Consider the following 24060-nt stretch of genomic DNA (forward strand, 5'->3'; position numbering starts at 1 on the left):
TTATTTTTTAATGTCCTGAGGAAATGAGGGATGTTCTTTATTGTAAGTCGTCCTCCATTTGTGCTGATATTTCTTGGTCAGATGCTTATGAGAGACTTGAGTTGGTACGTTTTGTTGTAGCAGATTGTCTTTGAGAGGCTTAGAAAAGAAGGCAGCATTTTTAGTTTGAGACCAAGTTGTAAAATAATTGATGGACCATCGAAACATTAAATTTGCGCCAAAACATAATATACAGTACATTATATACATTAAGGCACTTTACATAGAAGGTCAAGACCTTCAAAATTACAGAGAAACCTAACAGTTCCCACAATGTGCATCACTTTGACTGTGATGAGAAAAAAGACTCCGTGTGGGCAACATCTGGCTCGACCGGTTAGGGTGAGCAGAGAAAAATGGGTAAGAGAGGAGAGATGGGTAGAAAAGAGGGGAGAGAACAGAAAGCGATAGGGGGGGGGGAGAGAGGAGAGAGATAGATAGGGGGAGGAGAGGGGAGAGAGGAGAGAGAGACCAGGAGCAGTTGTGCAGCATCAGATTTCAGCTCTGTCAGACTAGTTGTTATTATGAAAACAGTAAGAGTGATAATAATGGATGTAAATATGTTATTAATGATAGCAGCAACAAATCATATGAAAATCATTATCATTTTATTAATAATTGTCTGAATCCTGCAGCTCTGGAGTCAGAGATACCTGCAAAGAGAGAGATACTACAAATCAATCAGAACCTGATACATCTGCATATTCTGTGGTCGCTTCTGTTATTTCATTATGATATATCAATGGTTCTGTTGCAGACTGCTGCTGCTGCTGCAGTTGTCTTCCGCTCCGCTAGAGGGCGCTGAACACTGAGTTAGCCTGTAGGTTACCGTCATCACAACATCCGCTTGGGTCCACACAGTCAAAGATGGCGGGTTCCAGGTTGCCTCTTGCTGCTCTCTCTCTGAAACAGGTGAATATCAACGCTGAGCATGTTCACACTGGTTGTAGTTAACATGGAGGTCAATGGAGGCTCTGGTCGTGTTTACAGTTCAAGTTAAAAATAATTAGGACGTTGACAGGATTCTGTCACAGAAGAAGAAGAATGTTCAACCTTCAGTGACACATTCACTGTCCATCACTTTACCGGAACTACTCAGTGTGTGGCAGGTTTCTGTGGAGATGAAGAAACTAAACACACATCAGATCAAATGGTGTCACATCGTGATTGGACTGTTTAATATTAACAGTGTTTATTTCACACATGTAACATTAACCTTAGAAAACAGATATCGACACAGCTCCTGTTGACACGTTAACCATCAAATGCTTCATACTTTTGTCCATTGGAGCTTGACAGTGTGAATTTTAAACATCTAACACTCTGTGATCTGATAAAGGATTGAACCTGCATCCATGTAGTCACTTAACGAACCGAATGGTTGACATTTAATTATAACAACTGAAGCACAATATGGCAGCTCTGGTCAACAGCCACCCGCTAAATCCAAACAGGTCCAACTATCTCACCTCTCTCCATGTTTAACTGTGTGATCTGACATGCTTCTGTAATGTAATGTCAGCTGCCACGATCGAGGTGGCAGCTGATGGTGGATCCTGATGGCGGCAGTGGACAATGACTGTGGACTATAGTGGCCTCCGATCTTGATGGTGGATCATGATCGTGGTGGCTGCTGACCATAGACTATGATTACAACAAGACTGCCTGATATATAATATTTCTCCTCAGATACTCGACCATTACTGACAATAATCCATCAATTCATTGACCTTCAGTTATGCTACAAAGTGTTTATTCTAATCAATGCTGCTAATACCCTTATCTTGGTGATGTTCTCCTTTACACTTGACATCTATTGCACTTCTGTCCGTCCTGGGAGAGGGATCCCTCACATGTGGCTCTCTCTGAGGTTTCTACCTTCTTTTTACCCTGTTAAACGGTTTTTTTTTGTCGTTTTTCTTTACTCTTGTTGAGGGTTAAGGGCAGAGGATGTCACACCCTGTTAAAGCACTATGAGACAAATTGTGATTTGTGAATATGGGCTATACAAATAAAATTTGATTGAATTTGATTGATTGTGATATCCTGGTTATTCCTGGGGAGTGTCTGTAGATTTACTGTATAAATGATAGATGATCAACCCCCCCCCAGCTCACAGTGGACACTCTGAAGTCTCTTCAAAACCAGGCTGTGTCTGTTCACTTCACTTTAAAGCTGATTCTTCATAAAGTGTCTGTCAGTTCCTCCAGAGGCAGAAGGTGTTGGGGATCTACAGAAACATGCTGAGGACCATCAAGCAGGTTCCAGATGAGGCGGACAGGAAGTACCTGAGAGACTGGGCAAGAGATGAGTTCAAGAGGAACAGGAACGCCACGGAACAGGTAGAGGGACCAGTCACCTGCTGCACAACTGTGCTGTGTGTTAGTTACTGAGAAGAGAGGGCTCAATCAAACTTTACTGTAGATGTGTCGAACCTAGAAAGGTATTTCAGTTGTGGTGGAGGATTCCTGCACATTTGGAGATCCTTTAAAAATTGTAGGTAAACTTAGATTTGCTTGTTTTGAAAGTTTTGGGAAAATATACAAAAAATGCAAAAACATTTCATGCCTATACATTCCCACTTATTGTTGTAATGACTAGTAGATTCCTGCAACACTACTGAGAATGTATAATTTCAACATTAAATTAAGAAGTGGTGACTGGACAGACTGATTATTAACTCAAAGTCTGCTCACCAGCTTTTTTCTAGAGCTTTGAACCACGTCTCCCAGTCTTCTGCTGTTTGCTCAGAACTAATCCTGCCGCCATACGAGACTGAAAGCTCCAGAAAACAAACCAAGTGGTTGTTTCTGAAATCAGCCACTGGTTTACTCGTCCTGACAGGGAGTTCCACGTAAAGGGCTGCACACTGAGCTCATCGTATCACACTTCTAGGGTCATGTTCTCTGCACCAGTGTCCGTCATTGCTGTCACACCATTAAAACGAGCCATGTCGACATCAATTGGGTGAATTTTATCACATGGATGAATAGAAAATTCTGCTATAACTCTTAGTTCTTTTCAATCAAGACTTATAAGATAAGATAAGATAAGATAATCCTTTATCAGTCCCACAAAGGGGAAATTTGCTAAATTCAGGCAGCAAGAGTCCAAAATAGGCATCAGTAAGTAATAAGTAACACGCAATATGTAAGTGTAAGGATAATAATACTTAAGTATAAGGAAATATACAAATTATGAATGGTATTTCCTCTCCAGGACGCCATCCGGATGATGATCACGCAGGCGACCAACCACCTGGAGGAGCTGCAGACGTCTCTGGCGTTGGCCAGAAGTTAGCGACCCTGAGCCGCTGGGAGTCCCTGCTGTGGACTTCACTGAAGACACACTGTGTGTGTGTGTGTGTGTGCTGGGGTAACCATGGAAACAGGAACCCCCTCCCCACTATAGACTCATCTTTACTGCTTCTCAAGGACAGATGAATGGACGTTATGGATCTGAATGCATCATGAACTGTGACCCACCTGGGAGCCAGACTCTTCTTCATGTGTTACACTATATTATATTTGTTATGTAATAAACAAGGAAACTGCAGGTGGACTAAGAACAATCTTTTTCTTTTAATACAAAATATGTTTTTCTGGCTTCATCAAACAGAGTGCATCGAGGTCATATAAAAACAGTCACTACATCAAATGTACAGCAGACAGTAATACTGCAACACAACTGTGGGCGTTCTTCATGCAACAGGTTCGGACCAAGTTCAGCGTCAGGGTTGTGCTTTACAGGTAAACATGGTTGGCAGGGCAGAGGGCATTCTGGGAGAAAAGATTATAGGATGAGAACTCAGCTTGTTGTTAAGCTCTTCAGGCAGGTTTCAATGTTTCTTAGTGTTTGTGTCACAAATGACCCATTTCAGTGGATTGTAAACACTTTGTTCCCCGCTCACTCTTTACTAAGACACTTAGAGTTAAATATCTTTCTACTATCTAGGACACAGTTGAACTGTTGAATGGCGACAGTGTGGCTGGCAGCAGGATTGATGTCTTTTTTATGTGACAGCAAGTTTTGAGCTTGAATTTAAAGTAGTTCACAGGTTGAGTGTGGAGTTCACTGTGACACCTGAATATTAATACACTTTTACAGTTTTAAGTTAGAATCAAAGTCGTCCCTTCTTTTAGTCTAAATACAGACTCCTAAATTAATGTATATATTTTGTTCATAACTAAAACAAAAGTGTCAGACGCACAAATTAAAATTATTCTATTTAATATTTGAGTTTGACTCAGGGAAACATTGTTATACATGTATATTTAAATATAAATGTCGATAAACCAATTCAGTTTGAAAATGCAATACATAAATTGATTAATCATATAATTATGAAAAATGTATGTGTTTGAACAAAATGTTTAATGTTTCATTCAGATGAATATTTATTGCTTATCGGTTTATGATTTCATTATTTTTTTTGAAATTGTATTTAACACTGTAAAAGTCACATTCTTCCATCGTCACACTCCAGCCTCCAGACAAATCACCATGCAGCAGAATCAGGGATCGACGCAGTTAAAACAAACCTTCACTATGTACAGTGTCACTTCAACTACATTCTCATAAATAAACAGTGGGTCGTTCTTTTAAAGTCACAAGACTGATTCCAGTAAATAGACACCAACAAAAAGCTTATTCCACTGTGATTCCCTCCATGCAGACGGCTGTCACTGTGATCTAATGATACCACCGTGCACACACCGATCACAGCTCTTGATAATGTGGAGTCACATGACTCAGTATTTAGTGTGTGGTCGGGCAAATGCATGAAGATGTCTGTGTGCACGCTGCACAGTGTTCATGGTGTTCATCATGTATCTGTTCTACAAATGGCACATTAGTTCAACGTTTTGACAACTAGCTTTACATTTACTGGTTTATTTACAACACAGTGCACAAGAGCTGCCCCTGTTTCTAAAGTACTGTTCATACACACCTCAGCATACCAGGCCACTGCTGCCATGACAACCAGCATGAGAGGGTTTTCTACGTGGAACAGTTGTAGTTCATGTAAAAATGGGTTGACTGGATTCCAGGAGGAAGTGATTTACAGCACTGGTTGTGAACATGAACTCTCTCTCAGTGCTGGATATCGTGACTCATCTCAGTTTTGCAAGAAGAAAACATGACAGTTCAGATTCGTGTCATAAATCTCTGCTGCTGCAAGAGGCTGAAATCCAACCCAACCACATGTGGTTTCTGTTCAGTGTCATGGTGACAGGTGACCGTCAGCACCCATCGTGTTTGTCAGTCCTCAGCATGCGCAGCTCGTCCTCCAGGTAAGAGATCCTCTCGACCAGGGCGGCTCTGTCGACCTCAGCCCTCTGAGTGGCCTGCCAGCGAGCCTCCTGCACCTTCCTCTCGTACCAGCGCTCCATCTGCGTGGACACCGCCTCGAAGAAGTACTGCGTCACCTCCAGGGCGTGCATGTTTTCCCTCTCCTGAGCAAAGGAGGGCTCGCTGGGCTGCTCCCCGAAGACCTCCAGGACCTTGGTCCCCGGGGCCCCGCTGGAATTAGTCCTTCCCTGGGAATGCTTTTTACGCAGCTTCCCTCTATCTCGGCCTCGCTCCCTGTCTCTGATCACAGGGTCAGTCCTGCAGCGGCGCCCTGTGGCGGGGGACAGACTGCTCGCTCTGTGGACTGTGCCCCCGATGGCACCGTACTCCACTACATCCACGTCCAGCAGGTCCTTGTTCTTCCTCTGGGTGTCAGCGCAGATCACGGAGCGCTCCTTCGGCCGGACCACCTGCGCAGATGACAGCAGCTTCTTCTTGGTTGCTGTAGGAGAGGCGGCTTCAGCCTTACGTGCCTTATCCCCATCTGGTAAAAGTTCAGAAGACATTCAGTGAGCACATTCAGTTACACAGACATTAGTTGTTAGTTTCTAATTAGCATGCAGCTTAACTGAGTTGTATCTCTGGCAGCAATGTTATTCCTTCCAGAAAGGTCATGAGAAAGGAATAGTGCACTTTTCATTTGTGCAATGTTATTTTGATAAGCCACTGAGGAGTAAATCATCCTGAAGGACAAATGTGCTCTTCACAGCTTAACGCATCGTTTTCTACTGAACAGTCTCTTTTGGCAACAGAGCAGAGTTCAGCCTTGAGTCATGAACTCTTACACTGAATTACAGTCTAAACAAGAAATTACTTGCAAAAAGAAAGGTTTTCTTTTACTTGAATTATTAGTCCAATCTTAATAATCACTGTCAACACACATCCATTTATTGCTTCACTGCACAAATGGAGATGATTCTCTTTTTCGATCTACAACAATTTATTTGTGTATCCCAGTGTTATGCTACCACAAGGTCATGAAATAAAGTTTTTATTAATTTGTTAACTTGTAACTTAAATTAATTAATAAAATTCCAGAATGAATTTAAGGATTGTATTTTTATACATTACATACAGCAGAATAGCTGATGTGCTTGGCCTGTGATAGTGTGACAACATTTAAATGACAGTAAGTGAAAAATGTCCAGTAATAAACTAAGTTCTAAGGCTGTTTCTTATTTATAACCAAAAAGCAATTGTGATTAGACAAGAAAGAAAATCGATTAAGAATAAATTTTTATTTTACTAAGATTTGTTGTCAGATATGAAATGACTGACCGCAGGTTAATCCCTGCTCTACATTTATTTATCCATTTTAATTATATACACTGATAGCATTGATTTCCAGCCTGTAATTTAGAGTTAACAGTTATGACAAATCCGGATGAATCGTACCTGGAGAGCTCTCCACATGAACCACAAAGTAGTGGTTGGCTGATCCCCCCTCTGCAGCACTGGGATCCCTGCGGTCAGACTCCAGGAGTGTGGGGCTGCTGTGCAGCTCTGGACAATGGGAGCCGCCTTCATCTCCAGCAGGCAGCTCAGTGAGCTCAGGTCCCTCTGCTTCGTCCAGGCCCTCGGTCATGGAGGAGGAGCGCCGCAGCTTGGTCCTGCCGGGGTCTCCTGTGAAGAGAACCTCCATGTTCTGCAGTTTTGACAGACACCAGCTCTTCAAGTCACTGATCAGAGATGCCTGCTTAAAAGAGACATGCAGCAAAACAGAAGAGATGATGTTACATGGATGAGAAAGAAAGATAAGAACAATGAAACATGAAAGAGGCTGAATATAGAGCTCACTGTTGTGGTTTAACAACATTTCCTGTTTTAGTCTCCAGCAGCAGGCAGATGTTTACATTAATAATACACTGATAAACCACTCCCTGACCAGCACCACAACAGCACAGTTACAGATGTGGTGAACATGTTGGAGCTTTCAGCAGTTAAAGAGACAGATATTTCTCTCAGGAGTCTGTGGAGACACAACCAGAGCTAAAGGGAGGGTGAATGTTAGAGATTCATCAGAAGTCTGCCTCAAAACGAATATTAATGTGGCTTTAACTCTACTGGGTGTGTAAATATTCAACTGCTTACATGTTAGCCATGAGAAATGTACACGCTGATAATGTGTGAAATGTTGTGTTCTGCTGCCCCCTAGGTGGCAATCTATTATTTAATGAATTTTTTTTCAGTGATTAATTGTTAATAATATTTGACCTAACTAATATGAATGACATTTTTGTCCTGCTGACCCTGTTTTCATTCAACATGGAAGCTGCAGTATCACCTTTTTCACAATAATCAAAGATATGTTGATTTAGGAGGATGTCATTCTCCTTAACCCCAGTTCCAGAGAAGTTTGTAATATTAGTTTGATAGGGTGATCTTAATGTTGTTAACCAAGCTTGTTACACAACCAAAACCAAATAAATACATGCAACTTTAAAGTTTGAATATAAACTAATTGATGACCTCAACAATAGTGCATGTTTCCAGCCATTATTACTGTAATTAATTAAAGACAAAGCAAAAATGTGAGAAATATTTCTAGTAAATATCTAAATGCATCATTCACCTTAAAACTCAATAAATTCCATCAAAAGCTTTTATTTTCTTTCTTGACTAGCCAGGCGTAATTAATTTGACACACCAATTTTCATATTGAGGCAGATGCTGCCCACTGGTTCTCAAGGATTCTTTCTGTTAAAGGGGAGTTTTCTCTCCATAGTCACAGCAGTGTTTGCTTGTTGTGGAAACTGTTGGGTTTCACAATAATATAGTAAGGTCTCGACCTTAGTGAGAATGTGTCTTATGATTTGGTGCTATACACATTCAATTTAATTTTTCGACAGCATCATATAATAACTTCAGTGCTATACAAAGTCACTGATCCATATCGAGTCAGTGGTGATTTTATCAGCCTTGTTGACTCCAGCTGAGTGAGACGAAGACGAGGGTAATGCTCCAGTGAACGTTACCTGTCTCTTCTCTGCCTCCAGTCGCTCCTGCAGGGCCCGCTGCTCCATCCTCTGGAGACACTCGCTCCTCTCTGCCGACACTCGCTCCACTGTCATCTTATCAAGAGCACAGATCTGACGGCAACAAAACATGGAAGGATATGAGGAAAAGATACAAAGACTTCTAAATACAAGCTGTCTTACACTTTCTGTTTGTTAACAAACACATTGTATATAGTAGTATTTATATGTATATATGGTCACTTCAGAAAGAATTTTCCAAACTCCATTGTACTGTATGAGCACCAACATGAGCAAGTTTTAACAGGGAGCACTAAGGCTGGTCCTCTCCTTCGTGTATTTGCTGCATGTGTATGACCTTCCAGCACACTGTGTTTTGTCAGGTTCAGTGTAAACATCTTTTGTTTTGTCTTCCCTCGATCGAAGATCTGCTGAATTTCGCATGTTCCTCTTTTGTGTTTACCAGCATACCATCTAATGTTGTTCTGATCTCACTGATTATACATCCCTGCCTATATTCACCGCTGTGTTTTCTCAAGCAGCAGTGATGCTCAGAGTACATGCATGAACGACTGCCTGCAATCTAACAGAAGCTTTTATTTATAGCTTCTTACAGTATGTTATGGGAGAATGTGTAATGTATTATGAATAAAGAGTCTTCAGGGGAGATGAGGCCTAAGCCCCTCTACTGTTACTGTAATGTTTTCACCCAGTTAACTACTCAGGGGATATAATCTCTAACCCCTGCAGTGTTAGAGCTACGTTGTTTCTGTTCAGCAACAAAGGGCCACAATGAAAACTCTCCATCAGTCACAACTTCATCTAATACTAAAACAAGTTTAACAGAGTTATCTACTGTAGGTTAGTGGACACTATGACTTGTGATGCTTCACAGAGGCACAGGTGTGTGTGCTACCTGGTGCTTGTTCTTGCGGTCCAGCTGGCCCATCTTGCTGTTCATCAGGTCTTGGACTGTGTTGATCTCAGTCTTCATCTCCTCTTTAGTGGCCTCCAGCTGGTTCTCCAGTTTAGCGATGAGAGGTTCACAGCGGCAGCCATTCAGAGGAGCCTGCAACACAGTCAGCAGTCAAATAGGGTTTGTTCATATTTGCTGTGGGGCGGCACTGAGGCACAAAATGACAGAAAAAGGACAAAGCTAAAAACTGCATGTTTGGATTAATGCATTTGTATTTTTCCCAGACTATAAAATGGTTCATCTGCAGGTCTGTATGTAAGTTTTCTTCTTGTATTTATCAATATATTGAAGCCTATCTTATATTAGACTGTATGCAATGTTTTCTTTTAGAGGAATTCCTCATGGCATGGTGGTACATGAAGTCCTGACACATTGCCTTTGGAGGCCTGCTATTGGCTGACACAGTGTTACTCAAACCAACCCAAGGCTTATTTAGAAACACATCAATCCCAATGCACATTTCTCTTGCCCTTTGGTAACTGGTACGAGGATTAGTATTAGATATTCCAATTATTCTCTGTAGTGCTGCTCTTCGGTTATGGATGAAATTCATCTATATATAAGGACAAGACATGAAAAATGAATTTACAGAACACAACAGAGGAACTACATGAAAAATAATCATTCCTCTAACTCAACTGGGGAGTATTTGTGCTCATTCAGTACCTGCATGACCTTGCCATCCTTGCCGCGGTACAGGGTGTAAAGCTGATAGGCTTTAAAGTTGTGTGGTGGGATGGCTGCATTAGGGGAGACTCCTCGCAGTTTACCCTTCCTCCTATGAAAGGCTTCACTGGGCCTGGTCTCTCTGCGGCGAAGTGGGTCAGACAGAAACGGCTGCAACAACAACAGCAGTTAAGATTAATAGTTACTCCATCAGAAAATAATAGACCTTGATTAGGAGAAGCAGGAGCAGGAGACTCACGGTCCTCCCCTGTCCACCTCTTCTGAGCAGACACGTCTCAAAACTTAAATGCAGGGACCTACCTTTTCCTTCTGCTTCCTGTTCTTGCCCCTCCTGGTGTTAGTTTCAGTCATCTCAGTGTGTTTGCAGGCAGCTCGGTCACTGCTCTGGGTGTCATCTGCAGCTGAAGCACTGTCCTGCAGGGAACACGAAGAAGAAAAATAATAATTCAGAGAAGTGAGTCAATAAGCTGCTTCTGTTTATAAAAAGATTGGACTGTGGTTGAGACAAATCAAACATCCAATTAGTTTCTTCGTCTTTAGAACATCTTTCTTAGGTACTCTCACTTCTTGACTCTCTCTGCTCTGCTCTCCTCACTGCTGCTTCCCACCGACTTAGTTTTTCTTACTTTTCCCTCATTTCCTTTTTAAATTCAAAGCACTAATTTACAATAGCTTTAACACAATGGTCCAGTTTTTACCTTACAGGGCAGCATCTCATCCCTGGGCACCGACTGAGCTCTGCCCTCTGCCTTCAGCTTGTCTCTCCTCTTCCTCGCACTCCTGCCACGCACAAAGCTCTGCACCTGAACACACCCAGAGGAGATAACTCATGATTAGCAAATACAATAAGACAGTACACTATTAATTTCTAAATACACAAAATACATACATACACATAACAAAGGCTTAACGTTGATGGTTTGACAGAAAAGAGGCTGGAATGTTTTTTAAAGGAGATGACTTGTTGAAACAGATTTCTTTCTGTGAAGATCTCTTTCTGTCTGTGTATTTTCCACAGCAGACATGTTGGATTGTTATTAGCAGGAAACAGATGAAATTGATAACGTCAATAAAATTCCATTTAAGTGAGCAACTGTACTTCCTGGTTCTGTGGTCCTGCTATTGTGCACCCTGGCTGACTGGGACACACTGGACTGATCGGAGTAACCTGCTGTACACAACCTGAAAAATACCAGGTCCAGGTAGCATGTGTCTGTTATTTTAATATGTCGATAAATGACTACAAACAGCACATTCCCCGTATAGCTTTTTTCTTCTACATTCTCAATGCCAATATTTCTAAATGGATATTGTGTTTGGACATTTTTTATAAATACATTTTAAGTAAATTTATTCCGATTTTTTGTCAGAATTTAGTATATACTTCAGTCTGTGTACAGTTATCCTTATCAAATACATTGTGGATGTACTCTCATCAAGGCAGAGTTAAACCTTCTCTAATGGAATGAGTGATGAGTCCAGGAGATTGAGATGATCAAAACAAAGTTAGGGTTGGTCATTTGTTCCTGAATCACTTTCTATCCTATTTGTTGAAATCCTCCTTATGTCCTCATAGTCATCAATAAATAAAATTATCTGGGGGAAAAACACAAAAAAGCCATTGTCTGTGGCCCTCGCAGGTCTATAATAAACAGGACCGATCATTTCATTCAGATCGAATGAAATGATTGGCTGGGTACCTGTCTGTCACTAACCAACCTGCCTGCCTGCGCGCACCCTGCCCGTGCTCTCACTGCGCATGACCAGAGTCTTCAGCCGGGGAGGCATACATCGCTGAAGCAGAGATGATAGCCAGGAGTTAGCGAGTGAGTCAGGGTAAAATCCGCTTCTAGCAGTTATCAGTTAGTGCAGTTAGTTGGTGTGTTTTGGGGGCGTAGCTTTGATGAGAGAGCTGATGGGAGGGGGTGGGATGTATCGGTTGCATTGAAGTGTAGCCTGCTCTTGCTGGCACTTCCAGGATTACCAACCCTGGGTTTAACACTTGTATGTTAAAATAGCTGCATATTCACAACAAAAGCATAATCAGTTTTGTTCACAGCTGCTTGTACTGGTCAGACTGGGAGTTACTGGTTTCACCTGTGGAGCTCTGGTCAGGAGAAGAGCCACTTCTGGGTTGTTATGTTCTCTGGCCTTATCCAAAGCTGTTTCCCCAGCCTGTGGAAACACACACAGACAAATCAGACAAAACAAAACTTAAAGGAATGACCCTGAATTCTAAAACAGCCTCATTTTAGAGACAGCTTCTTCTTATTATTATTTCCTTCATGCTTACCTGTTGTCTCAGCAAATTCAGTATTCAGTAGACATTTGATTCCATTGTACTTTATCATATTTTGCTTTTATAAAAATAGATTTATCAGTACAATATATTGTCAATTTGCTACAGTAATGAATAAAGACTTTTGTGCAATATTTAAACATTTCCAATGTTTCCACTCCAGTTTATGTGCAAATTGAAAATCAAAGTTACAAAACTTCTCGAACACAAATTTGAAAAGCAATATATCAGATATTCATGGTCTTCAAAATGCACTGTCATTCCCTCACAAATTGGTTTTATGTTGTGAATGTGATCATGAATTCACCTCATTCCAATACAGCTTCAAACAGACGACAGGAAGCTGAGACAGTCAGCTGAGATAAGAATAGCAACAGAGATGATTTGACTTGAAGATGAAGAAAGGTAGTGAGCCCTCAAACACTTTCTTCTCAGCATTAATGATTTAGAAAGAGACCGCGGGCACTCACATTGTTGCAGATGCGGCTGTCTCCCCCCGCCTCCAGCAGCAGACGTACTGTTTTCTTATGATTCAAAGCAGCTGCCACATGTAGCGGAGTGTCCCCAGCCTGCACACACACACACACACACACACACACACACACACACACACACACACACACACACACACACACACACACACACAGATCTTTTATCTACTGAACTCCAAAAACATGTGTTGTTTGTATAAACACTTCATTCTTACATTTTAACCTGAGGCTTTCGTGCAGAGTAACTAACACAGATTTTTCATTTTGTTTCGTTTACAAGTGAAATTCTGCTGAAATACAGCAGGACCCTGATAATTTTCTCCCTCGGTTCATAAAAAAAAAACACCAGCTACACTTACAAACCATTTATGATGACATATGTTAACATTGGTTAGGGTAAGTCTTCAGAATGTAGCTGTGATGAGCAAGTGTCCAGTTAGTAACTCACCAGGTTCTTCTCTGAAACAGAGCAAAATGCTCCCAGGAGGATGCGGATCATTGATATGTGGTTGTAGCGGGCTGCCACATGCAGACAAGTATCCCCCAACTAGAAAAAAAATGTTCATCAATTTTTCAAAGATTTAGTTTAAAATTGAGGCAATCACTTAAATTTGAAAGACGTGCTGCAGTCTTATGTGAAACTATGCTGGGAATTCTATCATTTTAACAAGGTGGATTCTGTCAATTTTTAAAGGCACTGGAAATTAATGAATTCTTAAATGTGAGAAGTGGGGAACAACCAAGTGTGTTCCTGTGTAGAGATGGGAGAAACGTCTTAGGGACTGGTTGACGAGAAGCTGAAATGTCCCTAATGAAAACCTGGTCCAGAGGCTCAGGACTGAGCCATCTGTCAATCACTACCCATCTAGTTTGCTGAAGCCAGTCAGCCTAATCAAGAAAAGCCTTTAATGCAGTGATACCACTTGTCCTAACCTGTATCTCCTGTGATCAAGGTGATAACACTGAAGAGCAACACTTATGAAAAAGTATGACATGATGTTTAAATGTGTTGCATTTAAGACCAAGAGGAAGAAGAACATACGTGGTTCTTGCTGTCCGGCCTGGAGCCTCCCAGGAGCAGAACCTTGGAACTCTGAGCGTGACCATTCTGACACGCAAGGTGGAGAGCTGTGTTCCCTGCCTGAGAGAGGAGGAGAGATCTAGTTCAGGTTTGCTGTGCATTGATGTTTCGGCAACGCTCTTCATGCCTATTTTACTGCTGCTATACTTTCATCATGTGCTTCTACAGATATACAGTATTTAAAGAATGAGCAAGATACAGGGATACATAAAAACATTTAATCCTGAAAAGAGACTGTGAATAAAGCTGAACTTTTTCATCTCTATAATTTTGCAGTGTAACAAACAACGAGTTAACACACAAAAAAAAATCCTGATAAGTGACGTATAGTCGTTGATCACAGTTTATATACAATAATTCTACTGGTTTAAAATGTTAATCACTGTTAATAAGATTTCCTCCAAACAAGATAGTAATATGTTTTCCATTCAGCTCCATGTCAAGGTCTTTATCAATGCATGGAAATAGTTAAGGAGTGGGTTATGATGAAACAATGATGAACCTTGAGTTAGCATTTTGTAGAGGAACAACTTCCAAGGTCAAGAATGAACTTTCACACTCATTTAAGTTCAAAATATCTGATGAACACAAATAACTATGGCAGCTGCAGGATGATGACTTTATCTGAATTTTCCAAATATTTAATTTCAGGTCCTTCAAAGGCACCATCAACTTCCCATTAATAACAGACTACCTATAAATATTTCATTTCAAGAGGAAGACATTTCTACAAGTCACATGGTTTTGTTTGAAATGATTCAATCTGGATAGTTTGGAACAATTACATTATAGTGATGAATCTCTCTTGTATAAGAAGCACTGAGTGAGACCTGAATACTAAAACAGAGCTTCTAGCAAACATATTTTATAAGTGCTCTGGTCCAAATCTGACCACTCCACAATAGAATCACCTTGTTTTTTGCATGAACGTTGGCTCCAGCTTTCACCAGCAGTTTGACCGACTGGCTGAAGCCGTGCCAGGACACTTCATGGAGGGCAGTGTTTCCATCCTGAGAGGACAGAAAACAAAAGTCACATATACAACATCAAACTGATAATACAAGCAATTCGGATGATTCTATTCCTTCAAAACACTTTGAAGCTACTGTCAATCAACACTACACTTCTGTGGTTGAGCTCGTTTTAAAAGGACACATCCTGTGATCTTCGATAAAAGACAGAATCATTTCAAAGTAAACTTGGCTGAACTGCCCTTCATGTCTTAAGGTGGTGAGGAGGATATCTTTTAGAATGTTAATTAGTATTTCAATCACAAACTTTTTAACAAATAATAGTCTAAATAGTATTGTTGTCACCATTGAGGATTTCTATAATCAAAGAGCTGATTTTGTCTGGACTGATTTTTACTGTAAATATGAAAAAACAAGTACTGCTTTTTTTTAAATTGACAAACCTGACCAATTCATCGGTTGGCTTAAAGAATTAAAGAATAACTCCTCTCTCCTCTCACTGTGACTCTAAATACTCTACTTTTCATAGGGGGAAGAAGGTGAAGCAGATGACAGACGATCTCTACGATCACCAAATGGCTTATAATAACTGTATTCTTGTGAGCGACTGTGGCAGAGGTAACATTAACTTCTCTGTGTGTTTGTTTCTGTCTTTTCAGCTGCACCTTGTCCTGTCTGTCCAGTGCACACCCTTCCTGGATGAGAGCGCTGATGACGTCACTGTTTCCCACCACGGCAGCCCGATGTAACGCCGTCTGCTCCCCCTGCCAGCAGAGAAACACGCAACACTGACTAACTATACACGACAACATGGCAACACAACAAGAGAACAATCCACAGAAAAAGCAATTCCACCATGTAAAAATCTTGGAGCGCCTATGTGATATTTTTAGTATAATGTTATTTTACAAGTGCTCTTGCAGGATACAAACATTCATAAATCTTTTTCTAAACCTTATTACTTACAAACATAATTTATTTTAATTTGAAAAAGATTCATAATAGTTGGAAAAGCAATTTCTAAGAAATAGTTTGGTTATTTGGGATTTTGGTTATATTTCTGCTTCCTCTGAGTAGAACAAACACATAAGTGCATGTTCAGCTGAATAAATGGATTTTTATGGGACAGGTACTGCTCAAAAGAAATACACCCTTCAACTTTTACGCAGAGGAACAGCTGGACCACATGCCCTAATGCAGTGGTTCTCAAATGGGGGACCGTGACGCACTACCATGACAGGGGGGTCTGTGAAAAGTTTCCAGATTCATCCATTGAAATTATAATAATATATTGTTACTCAGTGCTAACATGTTGAAAATACTTAAATAAAGCAATGCTACAGCACATTTGTGTTGGGCGAATGGATAAATAGTCTCCCCATGCAGTTTAGCATTTTGCTGAATGCTCAAACTGCTTTTAACATCTTGAAATCTCAAATTTTACAGTTAAAACTGATTTACTCCGTAGAATCATTGTGGGAACTTTAAGATCACAGAACCTTTCACGGTTAGCTAGAAAGTACAGTATGGCAGTAAGAAATATTAAATCCTCAGTGCTACAGAAGGTGAGTTTTCCCATAACTGAGCGAAGAAGCTAGTTCATCCAAGTAACAGGACTTAATTAAGCTAATATTACTGTTTATTTTATATTCAAAACAATATAAAAATCCCACAAAACATACTATGCCTTCACATGCTGACAGTTGGTTAGAAAGATGTTATAAGCACAACATATGTCCCAAACCTCTGCAAAAGTTATTATTACTTATGCAATAACAATGTTAAGAAGATCCCGATATAAAAGTTATACAAACCACAGCAGCTAATGTCAAACAGATATATTTGCAGTCTGTTTACTGGACTGTGGTCCATATAACCATGTGAAAGCAGTGAGTGTACAGTCCCAGGAAAAAGGTTCAGTTCACAGTTATACCCAGTCGTATATGGAATTCCTGCACACAGAGCAGATTAGTGGTGAATGAGACTTAGCCAGCCAGGTTTGAGAGTGCTGGAAGAGCAATAAGCAACAATTTCCATGAGAGAAAGAGGAGAAACGGGAGGAAGAGGAGGAGGGGAGGATCATTCCGGGCCAGATAAGAAGTGAGCCGAGCGCAGCAGCAGCAGCAGAGGCATTAGATGAGCGGCATTTTTTCAGGGGAAGGAAGGATGGGGGGGGACAGATTTCCACTGGCTCAGTAGGAGCAGGTTTGTCTAACCTCCTTCACTCTCCCTGATCCTCCAGGCTCTTTCCCAGCCCTCCTCCTCTGTCTTCTCCCCTCCTGCTCCTCCTCCTGCCTCAGTGTGCACTTCCCGCTCCCTCCAGTCCTGGAGGATGTGCCTGTTGTGGAGCTCACTGACCACAGAGAGTGAATTTGGCAGCGCAATAGATCTGGATTATCTCTTTCTTTAGGGAAGGAGGACTTGCATCCTGAGGGCAATCCCACAAGTGGGAAGTCCAAAGGGTCCCACTCAAGGCCACTAGAGGTCATTAGACTACAGTTGTGTTAAAATAAAGAAATAAAAGTCTAAAAAAAAAAATATATTCCAACATAAACAGTGCTGAAAGCAAAAAGAGAAGCGGCTGCTGGTAACCACTGATCAGGACTGCAGAGTGAGGTGGAGGTGGATGAAAGTGGGATGATGGCCGACGCAGATGATTCTACTCACGTCGTCTTGGATGTCCAGGTCACATCCAGCTTTGAGCAGGATACGCACGACCTCGATGTGGCCTTTGTAGGCAGCCAAGTGCAGCGGGCCTCTGCCATACTGTGAACACAAAACATAAACAACTCAAGACGCTGAAAAAAACACCACAGTGCACCCACACAAACTCCCCAGAGAAGCAGTCAGGGAACCCACCGCTGCTTTCCCACACACCAAGTCACAGTCTAGGGAGTCAGATACTGCTGCAGTGTCACAGCTGATGGTACGACATAAGACAGAGTACAATACATCTCAGTAATGAGTCAACTGAAAGCAAACAAATCCTTAATCCATGGTTTAAGAGAATAGTGCACAATCTGCACAGCTGTTCATGTTAGCTGGGTGGAGGATAAACTCTGCATCCTGTCAATAGAAGGATCTTTGGGTAAAAGCAAAAAGGTCTCTTAACTTAGGGGAGGTTTAAAGGAGCTGTTCACCCAAATCACAAAACCTTAAAGCATGTTTTACTTTCCCCTGGTGGATTTATTTAGTTGTATTCACCAATGCCTAAGATTTCTGCTTCTATCCCAATGTAATGGAATTTCAAAACAGCTTAATGTTTTTTTTTATATTCAAGAATAATCAAATTGTCAATGGACAATAAAAAGTATGTTGCTGTTAAATGTATGAATCAAATTTTCCAAATTTTTCTTATAGATGGATCAGGTCAGTCAGTCAGTGCTTAATTACGCTGCTACCGGCATAGACTGTCGGGGGACCACTATCATTACATTGATAATACATTGTCATTGCTGCTCCCTTCATCTCTTAAAGAATGAATGTTGTAAAGATATTATTATGATCCTGGGATAGGGATCTGTCAAATGTAGCTCTCTCTAAGGTTTCTACATTTGTTTCCCTGTTAAAAGATTTGTCATCCCCTTTGTTGAGGGTTAAGGGCAGAGGATGTTGCACCTTGTTCAGCCCTATGAGGCAAACTATGACTTGTGAATATGGGCTATACAAATAACATTTTATTGATTGGAAAGGAGGGAAGAAAATCATATATTTAAAAAAAAAAGGAAATATTTGTGTGAAATCTCAAAGATTTAAGATTGATCGTAAAAATCGACTAAGTAATAAGAAGAATTTCATAATAAAAGTCTGTGATTTAAAATAAGGACAACAATTATGTATAGAGCTGAAACAATATGCTGAATAATTGATTAGTCAACAGAAAATGAAAGTAAGTGTTTTGGTAGTTCCTCATCAAGCGACACATACTAAACAATCCCTTCTGTTTTATACATTATCGTAAACTGAATATCCGTAAACATTTTTCACTATTATCTGACATTTTTTAGTCAACATGAATAAAAGATGAAAAAATAAAATAATCTGCAGTTTATTCATAATGAAAATATCTGTTAGCTGCAGTCTTAATCCATCCCACCCAAAATGTGCTCCCTTAAGCACTGGATCAGCCAATAGGAGCCGTCCAAAGGTTGTGTGCCATGCATTACATCAATCATGACAGCTCCATGCACACTATGATTAATCCCTGTGATTTATTGTGTCATTTATTGTATCCAACATTATATGTCCTTTGAAATGCTGTTCAAGTTAGTAAGATATGCATTTTTTGGAATTAATCATGTATTTAAAAAGTTGAATGATAAATCACATTATATTGTATCATGATTCTCTGGGGTTATTTCAGATTTTCTGAAAACACAGGGTCGACCTAAAAAAGTTTACAAGAAAAAGTTTGTCTAAAAGGAATCAACATTATTTGTCATGTGTTTTCTTATTGATGGTTGCTTTTTCAATCTCATCATACATTATGTGATTTTATAGATCTTTCTTTGAGCAGCTTTCTTTAAGTAGCTAGAGCTAGAGTAGATGAGCCACCTTACCCGAAACAAAGAAGACCTTTGCATACATCATAAAGAATGAATAGAAAACAATTATCATCAGGGAAAAACACATCATTTGACATATACCGTATTTAACAAGCATGTTATTTAGCGTTAAATATATATTAAAATGGATTGTCTTGGAGTCTTAGCACCTAAGCTTATCAATTTACTGCTGCAGCCCTTGCCTGGGTAAATAAAACCAAAACTACAACATCACTCAGTGAGTTCATATCTCAGCCAAGGCCTAACAGTCCCTTTGTATTGAATCAAAATGCACCAAATTGAACACACTCCTAGAAATCAGTTCCCTAACTGTGCCTAGTTTTTTTCATCAAGATCCATGAATTATTCCATTGGAAAACAGCCCTATTTCACAATGTTAAAGAAACTGAAAAAAGGTGGTAGAAGACTTTTGAATTAAATAAGAAGATATTTTTATATCTTATTTTTGTTTTGAAATTGACACTATAATGGAAGATATAGAAAATTGAGATCCAAGAATGCTTTGTGTGTTACCATGGAGGCTGAGCTGACATCAGGGAATTAGCAGCAGGAAATGTCTTTCCAGCTCTCAACACATCCTGAAATTCCAAACATTACATCCAAAATAATGAGCGCTGCTTAACTGCATGGAGACGAATGACAGAGCAGGAAGTCAGTGAGTAGATAAACAGTCAAACTTCAAACACAACATCCACACAATGTCTTTTAATCTGTTATTATCCTGAGTAAATACAGTTTAATTACAGATCAAGTGTTTTTCCCACACAACAGCACAAACCACATCACACCCCAGGTATTATCTCGGCGTTTGGAGGTGTGCACTTTATTTGGGAGCGGCTCAGCTCGGCTCTGCATTCATGTGGCCCCCGGATCGAGTTACACTGGGCCTGACTTGGAGGGAAGCCACCAAGGGAGCTCAGGTAAACACAGCCGGCCTCAAGCTATCAGGGCGACTGTGTTGTCTCCAGACTGACTGAAGGTCTGTTTGTGAGTCTGTGGGTTGGTTTGTCAGGGGGCAGGCTCACATCTTCAACATAAGTTCAGAGTCCTCACACTCCTCACTGCTATGGCCAACCTATACAATTTCAAGTGTAAATATACAGTTTGAAATGTTTCTTACAATAATAATATCCTACATATTCCACAGCATAAAGGAACATGAGATAATGGATATTGTGACAATACAAAAGGTGTATGTTGAAGTCACTGTTTACCCCTTAAATTCAAAGTCAAATTCATCAAACACTGAAGGTTAAGTGACTTTGATCTGACTTTGGTGGTGCCTGTGAAAGAACTTTACAAAGAGTGACTGATGTTTCTCATAGTTTACTTCTATCCTGATTTACGTTCTTTCTTTTCATGAAATAATTTTTTGTACGGGAGTTTAAAAAAGAGAGCTTCATGTCCATCCAGCTGTAACTGTCACCTTATCTTGATTATACAGACAGTGATCGGGCCTGTTATTTCAGGAACCATGCATCTACACAACTCGTGAATAAATGCAATTGAAAATAATTGTTTAAATACTCTCCTGAATTGTTTACACTCAGTGTGTTCCATTTGTTGTCACTAGTTTCAAATTCAAATTCAAATGAAAATCAGGCTCTGCCTCAATGAGCAGTTTGAACAGATGTCTTCTGAACTCTCCCAATTGTAAACCCAGCGTTGATCAGGCAAAAACATCATCTCCTCTCTTTTTTTCAACTCCAATATCCTTCATTGTAAACCTCATCTAACGCCCTAACGCCTAATCCTTTCTGCCTCCCTCTCTTCATCTGATTTATGATTTTCTATCTCAGTCCCATTCATCATATTCGCCATTAAAAAAAACATCCCTACATTCCTTTTCTTGAGCAGAGGAATGTTTCATACGAACTCTGCCCCCTTTATCCTAGATTAAGCTTCTACGATGGCGCCTTGCCAAAACACCCAAATGCAGCCGGTTGCAAAACAATCGTGCGAGCGAGCATCAGCTCATGTAATTTTGTTTTAGCTGTTGCAGTTTGATGCCATGTGTTCATGTTCCCACGGAAAACTGGTTTTGCAGTGCGAGAACCGAAAACGCAAAGCACATGATGCACAACAAAAACATCCAGTATGAAGCATTAACACATGAAAAGAACTCAGCGCTCTTTTATTTCAGGCATCTGACACAGAGCGGTTTTTTTTTTAACGTCACTAAATCATTGATTCTACACGTGTGTCAGAAACATCTAAACTAATTTTTTATTCCAGGAATCATGCAGCATGAACACGACTGTCATTGTCGTGTCTAGGGAAACAAATGTATGATGGCCACCCAGAAAAAAAAATGCCAGGGTCTCATGGGTAAGATCATACTGCAGGCTGATATACTTTACATGGAGATGTACAAGTTTGATCCTGAGTCTCTCCACTGCAGATACTGTTTTCTTTCATGCAGATACAGGCTCTTCACGTCAATTCATCTTCTGTTAAATGAAACTGCCCCCCAGGTAGCTGCGAAAAACTGTGTGCTGTTACAGCTCTGAAAATATTGTAGATGTAAACCATCTAAGAGGGTGATGCAGTGGTACTGTAGTATTGTTCCAGACAGGTTGCTGGCAAACTACAAAATTCCCCCCACATGGCTAAAGTACCATCACACATACTGTACTGTATATTAAAGCCTGACCTACACAGATTTTTGGGGGCGATGCAACTGGCAAAGTTATATATCAAAAGATATATCAATAACATTTCTGATATTGATATATCAGCCAATACTTATATATACAAAAAATTCAACGTTGTCGTTGAAACCTTTATGACGTAATTAAGTCCCTCTGGCAGACTGACACACATTCACAGACGCGCACATATAGTCTCACACAAATCAACTGAATACCTAATTCTCACTCTATTCCAACTCCCATGTACCCTGACGCACCAGATGGCTCATACACAGAACTATCTGGGACACCTTCGTAGGGACCTGTTAAGAAGAGGGCAGGTGCTTTCAAAATAAAACGTGGCAGCTGATTGAATGAACCATCTGTGTCTCAGTGTGTCATCTGCTGAAGCCAGTCGGGAGACGAGTGAAAGCATCTTTCCTGTTGAGAAAAGCTTTCAGTGTCAATCTTTGCTCTTCTTTCAATGAATTACTCAGTTCTGATATAACTGATGCTACAGCAGCATCTACACTAACCTCTTTTTCTGATAATTAAGTACTGTAATACAAGTGTTGTTGCCTGTTTGCCTGGGACATGTGGCTTTCAGCACAAAATCACGTAAGTTGCCAACACCTTTTCTAGTTGTTGAAATTGCAAACCTGACACCGTCATGACTTTAAAACAGCATATGTGCATATAGACTGCTTGACAGGCGTCCTTACATTAACTACTGGGGATGGGGAAAGGATCGGAGACAGACATAAGCTTCTCTCCCCACATAGAACCACCTGGTATCGCATAACTCAAGTTACATAATTGATGAACCCCATAAGATGTAATTAAAAACACTGGAAACAGCTAGTAACTTGCTAGTAACGAGCTTGAGATAACGTTGTTGTGTCAAACTATCTTCATAGTCTAGAATGCTTCATTTTTTGTTTAATAGGTCAAAGTTTTAAGACAAAACTGGAGAATCTGTAAAATCTTTTGGGTAAATTATGGTTTGAATCTGGAATCAGAGAATAAGTAAATAAGATAATAATTCTGAGCAGCTAATCAATGACGACTTTCAGTGCTGAAGTAGAGCACAATTTTGTATTCTCTGCTGTTGAGACCATAGTGATTGGGTTTGATATCCAGCACTGATTGACCCATGTGAGAGGTCCTGAGCCTGTTCTCACTGTGCATCATCTAACATCCAGGCTATTATTCTACATGCAGATAAGCACAGGCACTAAGTGGCACAGGCGAGGGTTACATCACATCTTGGTAAAACGACCTCTGACCTTTGCTATTATTACAGGAGATATTAGATGTGGGATGAAAGAATAAAGCAAGGCCTCAGACGACACTGTGTGTGTGTGTGTGTGTGTGTTCCATCTGATGTTGTCAAACCTCTGTGTGCATACAAGTCACTGCCTACTACTTGTAGGGGTTGATCAGCATGGAGAATAGATACTTTGTCAACTAATCAGATTAAACTAAATTAAAGTTTAAATCACTCTCAGCTGATTTAGCTGGTTGAACTCTTTGTATTATACGACACACAGGGACAATGGAAATGATCAGTGCAAGGATCTGAAAGCTGCCAATTTCTGATATGCAGGTGAGTTTGTTTTTAAGGGATTTGTCAAAATGCCTAAAATGAAATATTAGATAGATAGGAAATGTGGTTGAAAGCTTTAGAAAAGCTTAGAAATACAAACTGAGTCAAAGGTTAATATCACTTTCTAGTAAGCAACTGAAAAAAGTTTGACCGTTTAGGTACATAATTAGGTCAAATTGGCGCTTCTACCACATTATTTAGAACAATACCCAGTCCAGTGGATCAATTTTGTATCCATGCAGAACAGATGTTTATACAAGGAAGGCAACTGACTCCTCTCCAAAATCTGATCTGTTTACACACCACAAAACAAAGCGTAGGCTGAGATCCAACTTTTACAGCAACCTCTGTCCAGTCATTTTACCTGCGCCAGACAGCTTCATTGACA

General features: G+C 40.3%; 2 protein-coding genes across 11 annotated transcripts in view; one reads left to right on the forward strand and one right to left on the reverse strand.

Annotated features, from left to right (window-relative positions):
* The first annotated feature begins 869 nt into the window (after positions 1-869).
* On the forward strand, positions 870-23442 carry lyrm2 (LYR motif containing 2). Of its 2 annotated transcripts, XR_007032290.1 has the most exons (4): positions 870-951; positions 2241-2381; positions 3259-3409; positions 23419-23442. XR_007032290.1 is itself a non-coding variant. In XM_035143481.2 (3 exons), the coding sequence occupies exons 1-3, from the start codon at positions 907-909 to the stop codon at positions 3337-3339; spliced, it is 267 nt and encodes an 88-aa protein (XP_034999372.1). In that variant the 5' UTR covers positions 870-906; the 3' UTR covers positions 3340-3594. The 2 variants fall into 2 exon arrangements, 1 of the variants encoding a protein (XP_034999372.1); XM_035143481.2 differs by lacking the exon at positions 23419-23442 and having other exon boundaries at positions 3259-3594.
* Positions 3597-24060, reverse strand: part of ankrd6b (ankyrin repeat domain 6b) — a 36955-nt gene continuing 16491 nt past the window's right edge. For 3 of the 9 annotated variants that reach the window (XM_035143475.2, XM_035143473.2, XM_035143474.2), the window contains 15 exons: positions 17539-17637; positions 15537-15635; positions 14812-14910; positions 13862-13960; positions 13268-13366; positions 12799-12897; positions 12127-12204; positions 11749-11823; positions 10728-10832; positions 10330-10443; positions 10009-10179; positions 9283-9435; positions 8367-8480; positions 6787-7087; positions 3597-5875 (listed from right to left, as the gene is read on the reverse strand). In XM_035143475.2, coding sequence (XP_034999366.1) covers positions 5283-5875; positions 6787-7087; positions 8367-8480; positions 9283-9435; positions 10009-10179; positions 10330-10443; positions 10728-10832; positions 11749-11823; positions 12127-12204; positions 12799-12897; positions 13268-13366; positions 13862-13960; positions 14812-14910; positions 15537-15635; positions 17539-17637 — 2298 coding nt within the window. In that variant the 3' untranslated portion in view covers positions 3597-5282. Of the gene's footprint in view, positions 5876-6786; positions 7088-8366; positions 8481-9282; positions 9436-10008; positions 10180-10329; positions 10444-10727; positions 10833-11748; positions 11824-12126; positions 12205-12798; positions 12898-13267; positions 13367-13861; positions 13961-14811; positions 14911-15536; positions 15636-17087; positions 17514-17538; positions 17638-24060 lie in introns of those variants that run through there. The other 6 variants (XM_035143479.2, XM_035143471.2, XM_035143472.2 and 3 more) reach the window with 6 other exon arrangements.

Source organism: Hippoglossus stenolepis, chromosome 20, assembly GCF_022539355.2.
Source record: "Hippoglossus stenolepis isolate QCI-W04-F060 chromosome 20, HSTE1.2, whole genome shotgun sequence".
In the NCBI taxonomy this organism is placed as follows: Eukaryota; Metazoa; Chordata; class Actinopteri; order Pleuronectiformes; family Pleuronectidae; genus Hippoglossus; species Hippoglossus stenolepis.

What these genes read in the sequence shown, in the direction of transcription:
- lyrm2 (XM_035143481.2), top strand. Translation starts at nt 907, where the DNA reads ATGGCGGGTTCCAGGTTGCCTCTTGCTGCTCTCTCTCTGAAACAG. An exon ending in CTGCTCTCTCTCTGAAACAG is followed by an intron (nt 952 to 2,240) that starts GTGAATATCAAC and finishes AGTGTCTGTCAG; the next exon opens with TTCCTCCAGAGGCAGAAGGT. An exon ending in ACAGGAACGCCACGGAACAG is followed by an intron (nt 2,382 to 3,258) that starts GTAGAGGGACCA and finishes TTTCCTCTCCAG; the next exon opens with GACGCCATCCGGATGATGAT.